The sequence below is a fragment of the Poromitra crassiceps genome (genome assembly GCF_964638095.1).
Source record: "Poromitra crassiceps genome assembly, chromosome: 10".
In the NCBI taxonomy this organism is placed as follows: Eukaryota; Metazoa; Chordata; class Actinopteri; order Beryciformes; family Melamphaidae; genus Poromitra; species Poromitra crassiceps.
The window spans coordinates 48,166,481-48,185,079 of NC_139631.1; the positions used below are offsets into that span (position 1 = coordinate 48,166,481).

The 18,599-nt window shown below is 44.1% G+C and overlaps 1 protein-coding gene across 1 annotated transcript in view; it reads right to left on the reverse strand.

Annotated features, from left to right (window-relative positions):
- Positions 1-1,237: 1,237 nt before the first annotated feature.
- LOC310784488 (nucleus accumbens-associated protein 2-like) overlaps positions 1,238-18,599 on the reverse strand; it is a gene marked incomplete at both ends in the record, with an annotated part of 43,927 nt that continues 26,565 nt past the window's right edge. The window contains 3 exons of the mRNA XM_083645474.1: positions 1,238-1,818; positions 13,644-13,826; positions 17,258-17,355. Coding sequence (XP_083501600.1) covers positions 1,238-1,818; positions 13,644-13,826; positions 17,258-17,355 — 862 coding nt within the window. The remainder of the gene's footprint in view (positions 1,819-13,643; positions 13,827-17,257; positions 17,356-18,599) is intronic.

Genomic DNA, 18,599 nt, shown 5'->3' on the forward strand with positions numbered 1-18,599 from the left:
TGTTGACAACACTCACAGACATCCTAGAGCACACTGCTTGGTAATTTCCCCCGCTAACCTCCCAATTTGTAGGATATGTGTCATGGTACCTGGCAACCCAACCCAGAGGCGAGTGACGCACGGTGTGTAACTGCATCACTCCCCTCACTCAAGCTCTCGGTGGAGGACTGGAGTCCCAAGAAGAAGAGATGCGCTGCCAAATTTCAGTCCACTTGGTGCGAGACCTTCCCATTTCCACATTAGCAAATACCATGCATTTTGCAAGCTATGTCAGTTGACTTTAGCGTAGAACACGGTGGGGAAACTGACATTAGCAAGCATGCTAAACATGTCAAACTCAAACAAGCCGTAGAAGCACAGAGGCCAACTTGTAACATATTCCATATTCATTGACACTCTCACAATGTTTGCACTTGATATTTTTCGTGATGTAAATTTTAGATGCTGACTTTTAATCACAGTGTTGTTATAAGGGTCGAAACACGTGAAGGTTGGAGACCACCTGATGACCCTCCTTCGGACCAAGGCTACATCCATTAAAAATGGTTGTAACATGGCATCTTTGATGTAATGCAAACCTAAGTCACATTTAAAGCTTTTGTTATTTAAGCCTAACCCAAACCATAACCCTAACCAAGTTGTTTTAGTTGCATAAACTCAACCAAGTTGTTTTAGTTATCTAAGTTGTTTTAGTTACCTAACCTTAACCAAGTTGTTTGCCTAACCTTAAGAAAGATGTTTCAGTTGCCTAAACTTAACCAAGATTGTTTTAGTTGACTAACCATAACCAAGACGGTGACATTTTTAAATTAACCAACATGAGGTTTTTCAAGTATTGTTTCGGTTCAAGTATCTCGGGGCCTTGAGAACGCCTTGGGATCCCTCAGTCAGAGCTGGCTAGTGTGGCCAGGGAAAGGGAAGTTTGGGGTCCCCTGCTGGAACGGCTACCTCCATGACCCGACCCCAGATAAGCGGTTGAAGTTGGATGAATGGACGTTTTTCAAATTCACAGTGGAGGAACGTAACCAGTGGCATCGACAAATGCTGAAAAAGGGTACCCTCTGTGCTAAGAAGTGACGACAAGGGGTCCTGACGTATAGTCATAGGACGCGTTGGGAATGAGAACGGGTTGGAAAGATAGACACATAAACAGATAAGGAAACAGACAGACAGACAGACAGGGAGACAGGTAGCTATTGTGTTATTTACATACAGGTAGGCAGAGGCAATAGAAAGCTTATTGGCTGTCTTCAAGAAGCTCCGCCCCCCTCTCCTCTGCATCCACCAATCCCTTGTGGTTAGAGGCGGGCTCTGCGGGCTGGGGGGAGGAGGAAGAGGAAGACGAGGAGGAGGAGAGTGCGGGGGGGTCTGGGGTGTGCTCAGTCTGTAGCCTCCCCGCTCCTCCCCCTCCCCCATCTGCAGCCTCGCCTCCCGTCAGCTGCACCTCCTCCCCGAGCCCCGGGCCTTCCCCGGTTCCCCCGCGGGAACCAGGCCCTGGGCCTTCCCCGGTTCCCCCGCGGGAACCAGGCCCTGGGCCTTCCCCGGTTCCCCCGCGGGAACCAGGCCCTGGGCCTTCCCCGGTTCCCCCACGGGAACCAGGCCCCGGGCCTTCCCCGGCCCCCCCGCGGGATCCGGCAAACTGCAGGTGAGGCAGCTCCTTCTCTCTCTCTGCCGTCTCCCTCTCTCTCTCCCGGCGTTCAGCGTACAACGCACCCTCCAGGCCCAGGCAGGAGGCACCGAGCTGCCGCAGATCCAGCTCGAAGGGGCTGGAGGCGGGCTGCGTCTGGGCTGCGTCTCCCCCCTGACCCGCTCCTCCACCTGGCAAGGCAAGGCAAGTTTATTTTTATAGCACATTTCATACACAGATGCAATTGACCTTTCCCAAGTCCCACCCCTTTTCGCTCTGTGCTCCAGTAACAGCTGACCAAGCTTGGTACCCGGCAGAACCTCGCTCAACTTTCTCCTTCTTAAGTTAGCTAACTAGCTAGCTAACTCTTGTTACATCAAGAGGAGTTAGCCCAATGTCAGATCACCAACTTCAGTGTTGTGCAAGTTCACACTTCACAAGAGCTAGCTCAAAGTTCAGCTCACACAGATTAAAATGAACTAGTGCACATTCATAGTTCACAATTTTGAATTTTGAAGTAAGCTCACAGTCCCAAACTAGAATGACTGCACCGCGGATATATGCCTCCACCAACAAGTGAACAGTCGACATTGCATGACTTTGACGTTTGAGCCAAATGTGAAGAAATGTCGTCAAGGTGTTACTGAGATATGGCGTTACCTAGCTTGAAAATGGCATTTGTGAGGTCACAGTGACCATGACCTTTGACGACCAAAATGTAATGCAAATTAGATTAAATTCTGTCAAGGCATTCCTGAGATATCACGTTAACAAGCATGAAACGAGCGGTTGTGATGTCACAGTAACCTTGAACTTTGACCACCAAAATCGAATCAGTTCATCCTTGCGTCCAAGTTGACATTTGAGCCAAATTGGAAGAAATTCCGTCAATCCGTTCCTGAGATATTGCGTTAACGAACTTGGGAATGGCGTTTGTGAGGTCACAGTGACCCTGAACTTTGACCACCAAAATCTAATCAGTTCATCCTTGAGTCCAAGTCGACGTTTGAGGCAAATTTGATGAAATTCCATCAAGGTGTTCCATCAGATATCGCGTTAACGAACATCGGACGTACGTACGGACGGACGGACGGACGGATGGACGTATGGACTGGACGTGGCAATGACGCAGAGGAAGATGATACTTGTTACATGGACTTTTCTGTACTGGACTGTGTTGAGGACTACCGGTGGTCGACAATGGTGCTGTACTTTTTTTTGTCGCTGCCATCTTTCTTTTGTTGTTGGTTTTGTTTTGTTTCTATGTTGAAAGTTTAAAACTTAAATAAAGTTTAAGTCACAAAAAATCAGTCCTTTTCCAAATCCCTTTAACGTTACCACAGAAATAACCAACCTATCTGTCCTTTTGATGATGATGAGATGAGATCAACTTTATTGTCCCCTAGGGAAAATTTGTCTTGGGCAAAAAGTGCATACAGCCACATCCCAACATTACGTACAACATCAAACAACCAACGAACAAAGTTACACAGAATTGCACTAATGTCAGAGATAAGTGCACTCTAAGACATAATAATTGCACAAGCCCCATTACACTATTTGTTCAATTCATAGACCTTTCTGAAGATAAAAAAAAAAAGACAAGTAAAATAATAAAAATCACACTCCATCAGCATCACATATACCGAGGGAGGATGCAAAAGTGTACTGCACATACATTATAAGAAGATTACATACATTATTACTTCATAATTACATTAATACTTCATTATTAATAAACGTAGGCTATAATATTATAGGCTGTGTGTGGTAGTTGAAACATAGTTTCAAGTGTAGTTAAAACAAACACATAAATACTGTATAGGCTACATACAGTACAACACAAAAGGCTGTTATTTACCCTTTGTCGCCACCTGTTGAGTAAATATATATGTAACTAAAACCATTCAAATTGACAACGGGTCCGCAAGTTTTTTTCCATGTATCTACCAGTCCTTGGCACAAAAAAGGTTGGGTTGGGAACCCCTGTTGTAGAGGACCTCCACCTAACATCCTATGCCATCCCATAGCAGTTATCACTGCTATGCTGATGACACTCAGCTCTACCTCTCTTTCCCCCCCTCAGACACCCAAATCGAGGCACGTATCGCTGCATGCCTCAAAGAAGTTGGTGCTTGGATGTCTGCCCACTAGTGATGCGCGGGTCACCCAGAACCTGCCGGGTCCCGTGGGCTGGGCTGCCCCGCAGGCGGGCTGGGTTGGCAAATTATGAAAATATGCGGGCGGGACAGGCTCAGAACGTGACAAAGCAACATTATTAAATAATTTAGAGCAGTGAAACACGCAGAGTAATTAACCTTAAAGACGTTTACTCTCTCTCACATGTAGGTACACACAATCAGACAGACTCCTGCTGCACTCTCTAGCCTACATGGAGTAAAGAAACGCTTCAATGAGGTAGCCTATGTGGTCTCAAAACAAACATTTTGGAAGGATTATTCGCTGTAATTATTATTTGAAGTGTCCATATAATGCCACCGCAGATTTTCTGTTGTGGACTCGACTGTGATCTATTTGTCAACTTTACTGCAACTTGAGTAGGCTGTGAACAATTGAGTGCGCATGAGGTAATTAAAAGAAATCAGACAGCGAGTCTAGCCGTATCTGCAAGCCGTGTGCGCACCTGCTGCACTACTACGTTTAGTAGCCTACTACTGCAACATGGTTAACAAAACTATTTCTGTAGCCTGCCTAGTGCCTACCTCTACCTGCTACCTCCATTTGAAACACTGCGGTCACGCCATCCGCACTTTGGGGAACCGTAGTCGGTCGCGCTATCTGAAGACCATGGATTAATTGAAGAAAGACCGACATGAAAGCAGCAGCGCAACTCATCCAGAGCAGTATAGTAGGCTACAACTGTTGTCGCGCACGGCAGCATGTGAGTGTCTGTGTGTGTGTGAGAGAGAGAGGGGGGGGAGAGACAGAGTTATTAGCTACTTTGCACACCTTGGAAGCTCCGCTGTGCTCCTCCTGAGTCCGGAGACATACTGTATTACATTAAATTGGCCGTTGCGGGCTGCTGGGTTGGGCTGGGTTCGGAATTTTCAGATATTTTAACGGGCTGGGCGGGGCGGGCTGGCTCCAATGACGGGTTGGGTTGGGGTGGGCCTTAAAAAACCCTGACCCGCGCATCACTACTGCCCACCATCTCAAGCTGAATCTTGGTAAGACAGAGCTACTCTTCCTCCCCGGGAAAGACTGTCCCCTCACCGACCTTTCCATCTCCATTGACAACACTACTGTGTTTCCCTCTCAAACAGCTAAGAACCTCGGAGTAATCCTTGACAATCAGCTGTCCAACTCAGCCTACATCGCAGCAACTGCCCGCTCCTGTAGGTTCTCCCTGTACAACATCCACAAAATCCATCCGTTTCTCACAAGGGAAGCAACACAACTCCTGGTCCAGGCACTTGTCATCTCTCGCCTGGACTACTGCAATGTTCTTCTGGCTGGGCTACCTGCTGCAGCCATCCGACCGCTTCAGCTCATTCAGAACGCTGCAGCCCGTCTGGTGTTCAACCAACCAAAATTCTCTCATGTCACTCCCCTCTTCCGTGACCTTCACTGGCTTCCCATCTCGGCTCGCATCAAATTCAAGACACTGGTACTGGCCTACAGGGCAGTCCACATGTCAGCCCCTTCGTATCTGCAATCTATGGTCAAGTTCCAAACTTCTCATCGCTCCCTCCACTCCTCCACCTGTCCAGATCGCCTCGCTCCTCCATCGCTACGTGGGCTCAAAAGTCGCCCGTCCAGATCGCGACTCTTCTCGTCCCTGGCCCCTCAATGGTGGAATGAGCTCCCCCCTTCGGTCAGACCGGCGAATCACTGCCAATCTTTCGGCGGAGGCTAAAAACTCACCTTTTCAGACTACACCTGGGCCCTTCTTGAACTAACATCTTTTAATTAAAAATAATAATAATAATAATAATGCTACATGTTACTTATTCCTTCTCAAACTACTTCCTACATGGTGCTAGTCTATCAAAATATCTTAGCTGTCATTGATTGTGTTGCATAGTGGTTTTCTGTACTGTTGACAAATTGTGATATTGTAAGTCGCTTTGGACAAAGCGTCTGCTAAATGACGTAATGTAATGTAGGGCTGGTTGTTTGTTAAGTAGTGCAATTGAAGTTGGGGGAGGAAGGAGAGCTTAAAGCGGTTACTCTGTCAGTGCATTGACCAAATATATGACTGGATGTGCCAGAATTTCCTACAGCTAAACAAAGACAAAACAGAGATGATTGTCTTCGGTCCCAAAGAACAAAGGCTTAAAATCACTGCACGCCTTGAGTCTCTATCCAAAGGATCAAGTAAAAAATCTTGGCGTTATTACTGATTCCGATCTCAATTTCAACTCCCACATTAAGTCAATCAGAAAATCAGCTTTCTATCATCTTAAAAATATAGCAAGAATTAGGGGTTACATGTCCAGACAGGATCTAGAAAAACTAATTCATGCCTTCATCTACAGTAGGTTAGACTATTGTAATAGCCTTTTCTCTGGTCTCTCCAAAAAATAACTTGGACAACTCCAGCTCATTCAGAATGCTGCCGCTAGAGTTCTAACAAAGACTAAGAAAGCTGATCAAGGGGTACGGTGGCGCAGTCGGTAGCGCTGTCGCCTCACAGCTAGGTCCTAAGTTCGATTCTCGCCTGGGACGCTGTGGGCGCTGGGGTTGTGTTCCCCCCATATCTTCAGTGCCTACTGCCCAGGTGGGTTATCTCGTCGAAAGGGCCTTTCTGTGTGGAGTTTGCATGTTGCTCCCCAGGGGGTTCCTCCGTACATAACCCCCCCACTAAAAACATGCAGAAGATCTTCATCGTCATCCGACCAGTGACGACAACATCCGAAGTTGGTCCCCGGGGGCTGGAAAGAAAAAGCGACCACTACTCCTGGCCTGCCCCCCGGAGGAAAGGACAAGCCTGGATGGGTTAAATGCAGAGGACAAATTTCACCGGCCACCGTCAGCATGAGTGTGTGTTTGTGGCCGCATGGGTGTGTTCGTGTGACAATAAAAGATGGGCTTGTCCTGTTTAACTGTTTAACTGTCATATTACTCCAGTTCTTAAGTCCTTACACTGGTTGCCAGTGTGTCATAGAATAGATTTTAAAATACTGTTACTAGTCTACAAATCACTTAACGGCCTAGGCCCAAAATACATCGCTGAATTGCTCCCACGCTATGAACCGTCTAGACCTCTCAGGTCAGCAGGGTCCGGCTTACTAACTGTCCCTAGGATTAAATCAAATCATGGGAAAGCCGCATTCACCCACTATGCTTCTGCTAGCTGGAACAATCTGCCTGAAGACATCAGATTTGCCCCAACTTTACTTACTTTTAAAAATAGACAAGACTTTTATGTTTACCGTCGCTTTTAACTGCTGAAAGATTGAAATTGTGTTTTATTCCTCTGTAAGTTTTTATCTATTTTTGCAACTACTCTGTTGTGATGCTTTTAAATGTCTATTTTATCCTCTTCTTTTATTCTCTTATTTTCTTGTGTCGACCATCTTATGTGAAGCACTTTGAATTGCCTCTATCTGATTTTATGCAAACCCATTGCTGTGGCATGTACGGGTAACAGAAAACGCAAGGTACCAGAAGAGGGTATGCTTGGCGTCCAAACTACATCCCTCACTACAAAGCTGTTATGAAATGTCTATTTTAACCTCTTTTTTTCTTATGTCATCCATTTTATGTGAAGCACTTTGAACTGCATCTGTGTATGAAATGTGCTATACAAATAAATTTGACTTGACTTGACTTGACTCTTGTATCGACTAGCTCTGTAGCGTCTGCCAGAAGGTAACAAGTCATACTCAGAAAATAGAATGTGTGATGGATCCTTCAGAACTCTGTGTGCCAGACTGATTACCTTTTTCGCAAAGATGGTCTGAAGACACAGATGTTCTTTCTTAACTATCACTTTCATGGCTGTTTTGACCATTTTTACAATTCTAGATTTGAGCTGCTGGACAGTAAGAGTGCCAAACCATGCAGCCATACCGTATCTAATAAGACTTTCCAGTACAGCATTATAGAATGTTGTCATGATCGTGGTGCTCATTCCAAACAGTCTGAGCCTTCTTCAAATCCATTTAACGTTACCACAGAAACAACCAACCTATCTGTCCTTTTCCAAATCCATTTAACGTTACCACCACAGAAATAAGGAGGAAGTTGGTGATCTTATGCTATTGTGTAGGGACAGTATTCGTGACTTAAAGCAGTGGTTCCCAACCTTTTTTGTCTTATGTACCCCTTGAGCTGTTTTTCCATGACAATAGTAGGCTACCCCTCACTCATGCGTGTTGATGAATACATACAAGTAAATCTATACAAAATATATGTTTCACTGAACTGCCGGTGTTTGGGCTTTTTAGTTTTTTTTTTTTGCCATTATCAGTAGCAGAACAGTGTACCAGTTGACACTTGCCAGCAGAACTAGTTGCGGCACACACATCACATTTTAACAATGGGCTTACAGTATGAAATGACTTGGAATATATATATATTTATTTATCATTTTGGAAGTAAATTGTATTCCCCAATCATTCCAGGTACCCCCTGCAAGCTGCTCAAGTACCCCTAGGGGTACACGTACCCCTGGTTGGGAATCACTGACTTAAAGCATGACATGTGTAGGAAGGGATGTTAGCTGTTAGAGAGACAGACCATAATACATTTTGCAGCTTACAGACCCTGTTGTGCCCACGAGTATAACGCTATACTATATACAATATAATGTGTCTGTGAAGATTGTCATATTGAAAGGTGACGGAGGCTCTGCTGGTAGGCTAGAGCAAAAATGGGCGGGACTTAGGAAGCGTCCATTCAAAGTACTTTACATCAGGGGGTTTTCAAAGTCTGAGGCTGTGGGCCTCCCCTCAGACAGCCTCCCCTTGAAACCCGGTACCTATTTGGTGCCGGTACGTTTACAACCGGTACTACCAGTAGCGAATTACAATGCAGATTTAGGCGCCATGCCTGAGCTGCTGAGTACAATACCCGCCGCCCGGTGCTCCGAAACCGGTGCTGCAACATTATAACACGTAAAAGTATTGTTTGAAATCCTCTTTACAGCCCCTTTTAAAAACTCTACTTTAAATCCAAATCCATAAAGTACCGTTTCAGGCACCATTTAGGCACTGGTGCCATTTTAAAGGTATCGTTTCAGCATCGGGATCGGAAAAGTACAAAACGATACCCATCCCAACCAAGCAACAGATTTCAAAATGGATTGCACCATTGAAATCAGCGTTACTTCTAGCTAGCGAGGTTTTCAGTCACGTCAGTGGTGTTTTGAGCCCAACATAGTCAGTGTTCTGCATGAACGTGTGAAAAGAGCATCGTTCATTGAACAAGCACATATTTTATTGAACAGTGAGCTGAGCGCAGTCAATTTGCATCTAATGAACATACAGTGAAGCGTCATTATCTCCTGCCAGGGTTAACGCTCTATTCACTCTTTTCTCACCTCAAGCCCATTGTGTTTACATGTGCGTGGTAATTTCCATAAGAAAAAAAACAGGTTTGCTGTGATTTCGCTGTGCTGTCTCTACTCTTCTCTTCTCTGCTCTGTCTACCTGCTGTGCTGTCTCTACTCTTCTCTGCTCTGCTCTGTCTACCGTGGGCGGGGCTCACACAGCACACAGAGTCGCTGTGGACTTGGGCTGTGTCAAGACAGCAACAGTTACCAAAACTAGCAACAGGAATAGCGCTTTGAGAATAAATTTCAAATTCCAAAAACCTTTGGAGAATTGTTTTCCCTATTTCAACGAAACAGCAAACCTTGTATCAAAATACTTGTGATGTGAAGGCATGTGAAAGGAAACTGGCTGTAAAGCATTACTCAAAATTAATATTAATGTTAACATTACAATAGGAGTTTTATTATGAAAGCCCTAAATCGGAAGACCTACTGGACATTCTGGCTGCTGCCAATGTATGTTTGAGGTTTCAGAACCAAACTCCACAGCTCCAGTAGAGAGGAGAGCAATTAACCTGAACATCCAACTTTGTTTAAAAACAGTGGCAATAAAATAAAATAAAATAAAATAAAATAAAATAAAATAAAATAAAATAAAATGCACATTTTTTGGGATAAATTTGTTTACGGTAAATTTCAAAATTGTGGACTATAAACATTAAAGCAGCTACGAGCAACTTTTTCGATTGTTATTAAACAGTATAATTACAATATTGATGCATCACATCTTACCTATATTAGTAGCTGAGACCAAAGCCGTGTGTATCTGAGATTGCTCCCTTAGGTGATTATTAAGTGTGTGTCTGTCTAAACTCGCGTCAACAGGGGGCTCTCTAGAGAGACCGGACCGGGTAACCCGGAAGTGAAACGCGGAAGTGAAACCCGGAAGTGAAACGCAGCTGCCTGCCTACGCCGTTTGCGCTGCCTAGCAACATAACATAAACAATGTGAACGCCACGCATACTCTCGGGAATATCTCTCGTTATATTCTAACAGGTTTTTTGGAAGTTATTTTGTGGTTATGGCCGAAGTGGCTGCTGCAAACCGTTTCATTTCACTTCCTGATCTGCCCTGGCTACATACAGACTAACACTGGCCGATTCACTCGGGGTTCAAGCGAGACTACTCTGCGTTGGTCTCGTCGACTATTAGAGGTAAGATGTGATGCATTGATATTAAATTTATACTGTTTAATAACAATCGAAAAAGTTGCTCGTAGCTGCTTTAACAAGTTCATTTTGATCTGTGTGAGCTGAATTTTGAGCTAGCTCTTGTGAAGTGTAAATTTGCACAACATTGAACTTAGCTGAGGAAAAGCAGCAGACAGCAGGCTTTGCTAACGAAGCTAACAGCTAGCTAGCTAGTTAACCTCTTGCATGGCACCGTAACCCTGGCGTTACGTTTCTGATTTTTTGCTGTTCATCTGTCATTTATGTGATTAATTAGGTAGTTAATTCTGAACAATGCTGTTCATGCTACATACCAAATTAACACATTCACTGCCAACAGTTTTTTTTTTTACTGTAGGTAGCTTCTGCCAAGGTTTTTTTTTGAGGATTCTGGCTCATCTTTCAAGAGCCGAGGATTCTTTTCTGTTAGGATTTTGTGAACACAAAATATCTCAAAAGAACTAATAGAATGTGTGCTTTCTCTGTCTAAAAGAGTTAGTTTGTAGAGTTAGTAGTTATGTAGGCATTAGCAGTTGAATACAGCATGGTTTCAGCGTCTGAAAATGAAAGGTGAGAAAAATGCCTTTTTGTGAAATTCGATAGAACAGTCACTTTAACCATTTATTTTTGGCATCAGTAAGACGTCAGACATCTAAACAATAGTTTTGAACAGTAATTTCCTCCATAACAGCAGGAAACCCCCCTCTCCTTCAAACTCCTCCCTCCGTGTGTGTTCTCCTCCTCCCTCCGTGGCTGCAGCGGGTGTGTCACAAGCGAGTTTCTGCTGTCTGTGCTGCCTGGCTGCCCCTCGTCGGGCGAGTCTGGATGGGCTCGCTCGTTTCTTGGGGTTTCGGTTGAGAGCTTTGATGAAGCTTTTGCGATTCTGGGCTTTATGCTGCGTGTTTCAAAGTGTGTTCCACCCAGTCTATTTTTGGAACCCCCCACCGTTGTGCGCCACCGTTGTGCGCCAGCGCGAAAGCGTTTTTGCCAAACCATTCTACAGTATGAGAATGGTTTCCTCACGCTTTTCCCTGCAGTTTTGGCTCGCTTTCTCTAGTCTGGAGAGCACTGTCACCACTTAGTGGGTCGGTGGAATGGGTTGTACACGTTCGGTGGCTCCCATATTTTTATAGGAGACGTAAAAGGGTTTGATCCACGTCCCACCGTCTCATCATTGGCAGGCGGTCATTGGCAGTCAACCGTTGGTTTCTGCTTGACGAGTTGACTCGTCAACGGCAGTGAACGTGTTAACGGGCTGAATTTTGCGCATCGAACCCTGTCTTTCTTTTTCAGCTCAGATCAACACAGCAGAAGTTATAGCTGTCTTTGTACAAAGACAAAGACAACATTTCAGATTATTTGGCTTTTTCAAATGGCTTTTTATAATGGCTTTTTGGAAATCCGCCTAGGTATCTCCCTACAAAAACCACTGCCAAATACTCATGTTTTGGTATTTTCTCATCTTCTTTGAGTTGGGATGTGGTAAGGCCTGTGGCTATGTCTCCATTGGGTTTCTAGCCATAAATACAACAACCACAGGTAACTGTTTACACTCTAAAAGTGTTTTTTATTCTAGGCGAGAATCAACCTCTGTGTTTGAGCTGGTGTTACTCAGGGTCAGTATACATAGAGTCATTCTGACACTTGGAACAGAAACTTCAAAGTCTTACCTTTCAGAAAAGGTCAGGCAGTTGTCTGTAACCCTAGTGGTTCAGCCACAGTAAGCATTTTAGTTTGGGTATGTCGTTTTCACCATTTTCTAAAGAAATAGGTGGCTTTAGAAGAGGTTAACTCATTGAATGCCAATGACGACAGCTGTCGTCAATTCAAATACTGACGTAGAGTGCCAATGACGACGGTTGTCGTCAATTGCGTTTTTTGACGGTGGGACGTGGATCAATCCCTGATACATCTCTGGTACAACTATTGTAGCTATTGGAGGTCTATAACCTATTTTACAGAACCCTTAGGTGGCGACAGTGCTCTCCACATAACAGAAAGGCAAGGAAAAAACAAAGAAGAAGTCGTTATGGAAACGGAAATCGCATCGCATTCGTATGCATCGATATGCTGAAGCACGTTACTGCAGCTGTGCCTGCAGCAGCCAATCTGCTCCCACAATTGAGCCGCTCTGTGTCGGTTGCGACAGCACATCCGCACATCCACACCGTGGAGTTATTATTCTCAACTGGAAGCATCGTTGCCGGTGACAAACACACGCGGAACGCTGTAAAAAAGCTGCACCCTTCACTGTGCGCACAGCAAACTCAGCAGAGAGCCACCACAGACAGGAGGAGGAGTGTGCAGTTGAGGCGAGGCGGGGCGGGGCGGGGCGGGGGGGGGGGGGGGGGGGGGCACGCAGAGCAGCACGCAACACCCAGACAGACCCAGGCAGCAGGACAGGATTGACAAACGCAAGCCAGAATATCCGATGCCCACCAGCAGCAAATCAAGACCAGCAAGAAGCTGCAACCAGCAGCGCACGCAGGGGCCAGCGCTGCTGGTTGTAGCTAAAAATATTATTCTGCCAAACAAAATTCCCTGGCCTAAACTGTTTTATTGAAGGAAATTATTTTTGAGGTGTGACTACATTAGAAAAGATTAGCTTCAGAGTCAGTGTGTGCTTGAAATGTTTAATTTCACAAAAGGCCAATTATCTCAGCTTCTAGAAAAAAATTGCTGTTTTTGGATGAATCAAGCTATCTTCTCCGGCTCATAACTAAAGAACGGAAAATGGGATCAATAAACTTTTTTTTGCAGATGATAGAATAGAGTCTCATCGTTCTTTGTGCGTGTTCAGTGTTTACATAGTAATATCACACAATATTCTGTGGGCCTCGAGAAATCACTGAAAACGCTCTGAAACTCTGGCACTGGGAGCGTCCGTTCTCCAAAAGTGGCTGGCACTCAATGAGTTAACATGCTAGCTCATCTTGAGTCAGAATCGAACTGTCATACTAGATTCAAGATTCAAGGAGAAGTTTATTGAGTGTCCCAGAAGGGCAAATTGGTTTGCAGCGAGCGTAAAAAACACAGAGACATAGGCACACATGATTAAAACAAAACATAAAAACAAACACAAAGCAGCAGTTTAAATATTTCCACTAATAGTCATACGTAATCGTCCCATTTTAGCAACTAACTAACATTTTTGAACCTGAGCACAAAATTAAGTTATTTGTCAAAACATATGAACAGTGTGGCTAATCAACATTGTCAGGGCATGACCCAGAAAAATATGGAATATCTTACAATGACAAAATAGAATAAAGGGTTGCTTTAAGCTTTGAGTTGAAAGTGGTGAGAGTGGGGTCTTGTGTAATCTCACCTGCTCCTCCTGCTCTCTTGCCCTTGCGAGGGTGGCTGGGTGGGGTAGGCAGCCCGTCAGGGAGCAGAGACTGGATCTTAGGGAGCCAGCGCTTGCGGACTCGGCGGGCGTTGGTGCACATGTCAGCCGCGATCACGTTCATCTCACTCTCCTTGAAGTTAGGAGCGAAGTTTTGACAGTACACTGGAGGGGAGGGGGAGGGGGGAGTGAGAAACAAGATTATTATCATTAAAACTAGGTGTGAAAAAAAAAAATTGTTAACTGAACAAAAAATATAAACGATGCGTTACAATACAAGGGCAAATCCGGCCCAGGACCACGTGTGTCGTGTGGCAAACACGGGGGTAGGGTGACCTGAGTTGTGGCGGGGTACAGCCATGGATGGAGTGACGCGAAATGGTCGCAATTGTTATTCCATTCAATTTGTGGTACTTCTTGTATAGGAAGCAGAGATCTAACAGGGTGAGATAAAGGGAACACCCCCCCCCCCCCAATATTCACGTATAATAGTGTGTGTGTGTGTGTGTGTGTGTGTGTGTGTGTGTGTGTGTGTGTGTGTGTGTGTGTGTGTGTGTGTGTGTGCGCGTGCGTGTCATTTTTCGGATCAGCCAAAAGAAAAATCTATTTGTAGATGGTCGTCGGTCCCTAAGCACTCGCATTACACACATTACACATTACACATTGAGATGTTATTTGTGGCTCGTTTAGGTGAAAACTAGAAATACTGCATTGCGGATGTATGCCTCCACCAACAAGTGAGCAGTCTACATCCATGTCTGTCCAGACTCATACGAGCACAAATACGGTGTGTGTGTGTGTGTGTGTGTGTCCGTTTACATGCAGCCGTAGCTCGCCCTCCCGAGAGGGGGGGGGGGGGGAGAGATGCAGGTAGGCAGAGTTTTTCTGTTGAGAATAAACAGAGCAGCGCTATTCAATCTTAGCAGGATCACTTTGTCCATTTCAGGAGCTGCTTGCTGCTGGAAAGTTTGGCTTTGCGATTATTTGCACATCCAAGTCTTTCATAAAAAGTAGGCTATAGTAGCCTACGTTATTACCTCACAGGCTCGCAAGCACTTTGGACTTCCGTGGGCAACCAAACCATGTTTCTCATCTCCTCCCGATCAGAAATGTGGGCTTTTCTGTTCGCATGCCAGAGATGACGGATTATAATTATTATATCGCCTCTTCTAGCGCTTTCTAGCACACATCAGTTGACCACAAACAGGCAACATGCGTCGCAAACTGCGGTAAAAACCCTGATTGAGACGCATATTCCGAATGCGCTGTATACATGATCAAAGAATCCTCCTAAAACCCGAATAATACTGGAATAACCCAGATGTCTTAATCGGAAAATGCTAAATTCGGAGGAAAAAGGCCAAATTCGAAAAATGCAACTGGAATATGCTGTTTACATGACCCTTAGCAAATTCTGAATATTGTCATTTTCCGAATAATAGTGGAATATTGTGTGCATGACATGTAAACGTAGTCATTGTCAAGGGGCTATGTTGTCGTATTTCGTATTGGTGACGTGGAAGATTAATTGAGAATCTACCGTAAATTCCGGACTATAAGGCGCACCGGTGTATAAGCCGCACCTTCAAAGTTGACTATTTTTTTCTTATATAAGCCGCACCGGACTATAAGCCGCGGGTGTTTTAACTCATTGAGTGCCAGCCACTTTTGGAGAACGGACGCTCCCAGTGCCAGAGTTTCAGAGCGTTTTCAGTGATTTCTCGAGGCCCACAGAATATTGTGTGATATTACTATGTAAACACTGAACACGCACAAAGAACGATGAGACTCTATTCTATCATCTGCAAAAAAAAGTTTATTGATCCCATTTTCCGTTCTTTAGTTATGAGCCGGAGAAGATAGCTTGATTCATCCAAAAATAGCAATTTTTTTCTAGAAGCTGAGATAATTGGCCTTTTGTGAAATTAATCATTTCAAGCACATCACTGACTCTGAAGCTAATCTTTTCTAATGTAGTCACACCTCAAAAATAATTTCCTTCAATAAAACAGTTTAGGCCAGGGAATTTTGTTTGGCAGAATAATATTTTTAGCTACAACCAGCAGCGCTGGCCCCTGCGTGCGCTGCTGGTTGCAGCTTCTTGCTGGTTTTGATTTGCTGCTGGTGGGTATCGGATATTCTGGCTTGCGTTTGTCAATCCTGTCCTGCTGCCTGGGTCTGTCTGGGTGTTGTGTGTGTGCTGCTCTGCGTGCCCCCTCCCCCCCCCCCCGCCCCGCCCCGCCTCGCCTCGCCTCGCCTCAACTGCACACTCCTCCTCCTGTCTGTGGTGGCTCTCTGCTGAGTTTGCTGTGCGCACAGTGAAGGGTGCGGAACAGCCAGGCTTTTTTACAGCGTTCCGCGTGTGTTTGTCACCGGCAACGATGCTTCCAGTTGAGAATAATAACTCCACGGTGTGGATGTGCAGATGTGCTGTCGCAACCGACACAGAGCGGCTCAATTGTGGGAGCAGATTGGCTGCTGCAGGCACAGCTGCAGTAACGTGCTTCAGCATATCGATGCATACGGATGCGATGCGATTTCCGTTTCCATAACGACTTCTTCTTTGTTTTTTCCTTGCCTTTCTGTTATGTGGAGAGCACTGTCGCCACCTAAGGGTTCTGTAAAATAGGTTATAGACCTCCAATAGCTACAATAGTTGTACCAGAGATGTATCAGGGATTGATCCACGTCCCACCGTCAAAAAACGCAATTGACGACAACCGTCGTCATTGGCACTCTACGTCAGTATTTGAATTGACGACAGCTGTCGTCATTGGCATTCAATGAGTTAATGGTATTTTTTTTTTTTTTTTTGTGTTTTAATGTTTAATTACCATATGTAATGCTCCCATTTATTAACATTTCAACAAAACAACATAACACAACACCACCTGTGTTGTTATTTACAGTGCACACAGTGTCATACAGTGTCATACAGTGTCATACAGTGTGGTGAAAAGAGGGCAAGAGAGGAAATTAAAACAGAAGTGGCTTTATAGTTAGAAAGAGTGCTAAAAAAGAGAGTTTTTTTTTTTTTTTTTTTTTTTTTTTAAATCCATAGATAAGCCGCACCGTTATATAAGCCGCAGGGGCCAAAAAAGGCCAAAAAACGGGAAAAAAGGTGCGGCTTATAGTCCGGAATTTACGGTATTAGAAAGTAGTCTCTTCTGCTGTAGGATTTGTGGCTGACAAAGTATTCTTTGTCAGTAGGGTGTTGAACCCTCCAAATATCCACAAAATTCCTGGATTTAATCAAATTGTTCAGGACACTGATGAGATGTTTGGGGGCGGGTGTGAGGATAGTCTTTCTAAATATGGATCTAGGTTAAACCAAACATTTTTCAACAATAACAACTCAACTGAAATGAGCAAACCCACACTGGAAACTAACTGAAACTAAACTGAATTGTTTTTTTTGTTTTTTTTATGAAATAAAAATTAAAACAACTGAAAAATGCAAAAACTATAATAACTCTGGTGTGTGTGTGTGTGTGTGTGTGTGTGTGTGTGTGTGTGTGTGTGTGTGTGTGTGTGTGTGTGTGCGTGTGTGTGTGCGTGTGTGTGCGCACGCGCACATGTGTGTGTCTTAGTCTTACGTTTGACAGTGTTTAACACTCGGTTGTCCAGAGGTTTTCGGCTCGGATCATTGGTGGAGGAGCGGATCCCTGTCCCACAGCTATTGGCCAGAGTGTTTCTATGGATACCATAACAACCCAATCAGCACCTATACCACCAGCTTTTTTTCTTCTCACTCTCAGCCACTCTCTCTCTCTCTCTCACACACACACACACACACACACACACACACACACACACACACACACACACGCACACACAATGTGACAATGTGACAGAGCAGAGTTATGTAAACCAGTCCGACTGTATTGTGAGGAAAGCATTCGGCTAGAAATGACTACACTGCTAATTATGGTAATTAGTGGAGTTGGTAATGTTGATAATCTTGTCAATGTTGATATTGTTAATAGGGTTGATAATGTTGATAATGCTGACAATTTTGTCAGTGTTGATAATGTTAATAGTGTTGATAATGTTGACAATTTGGTCAATGTTGATAATGTTACGTGTTGGTAAGATAATGTTGACAATTCTGTCAATGTAATGTTAATAGTGTTGATAATGTTGACAATTTTGTCGATGATAATGTGTCAATAGTGTTGGGAGTATTGATCATATTGATAGTGATCATAATAGCATTGATACTGTTGATAGTATTGATAGCATTGATCATGTTGATATTGTTGGTAATGTTTGTTTTATTTGTTTTATTGAATGGATCCCCATTAGCTGACGCCATGGCGACACCTAATCTTCCTGGTTGATACATAATTGTCATCTGTATCTTTGCTCTAATGGTCTTCTGCTTTAAAAATGTCTGAGATTTTCGCGAACTCCTGTTCGGCCAATTGTCCCCAAACTTTTTTGGGATCATCTACTCTACAGACTTCGCTGATCTTAAGTTATCAAGGACATTTCGATACGTCAATCCGTTTTGAAATTATATAATTTTTAACTTTTATTTTTTTTAACTTTTAACGAAACCTAACACGACATTGGCCATAACTCATTAAAGCAGGACTAAACCCCAAAACGTTTTGTGAGCTTTTAACCAATATATGGCTTTTGAGGTGGTGTGTGAAGGATTTCACAAAAATTGACCAATTTTGAGACCTTTTTGAGATCATTTTCAGCAGCAAAAGTGCTCTCTATGCGTTTTTTGCCCTCCAAAATGTGGCACAACTTTACGTCATGGTGTACCCACTCATGTGAAAAAATATTTTTCATGTGATCATTAGCTAATGCCAGAGCCATAATAGAAGAGTTGCAACATCTCCATTCACTCCAATGGACCTGTTTTTAGCGAGGATTAAGCAGGGCTGTCTGTTTGTGATGTACTTTTGAAAGGGGCAGACGTTTAAA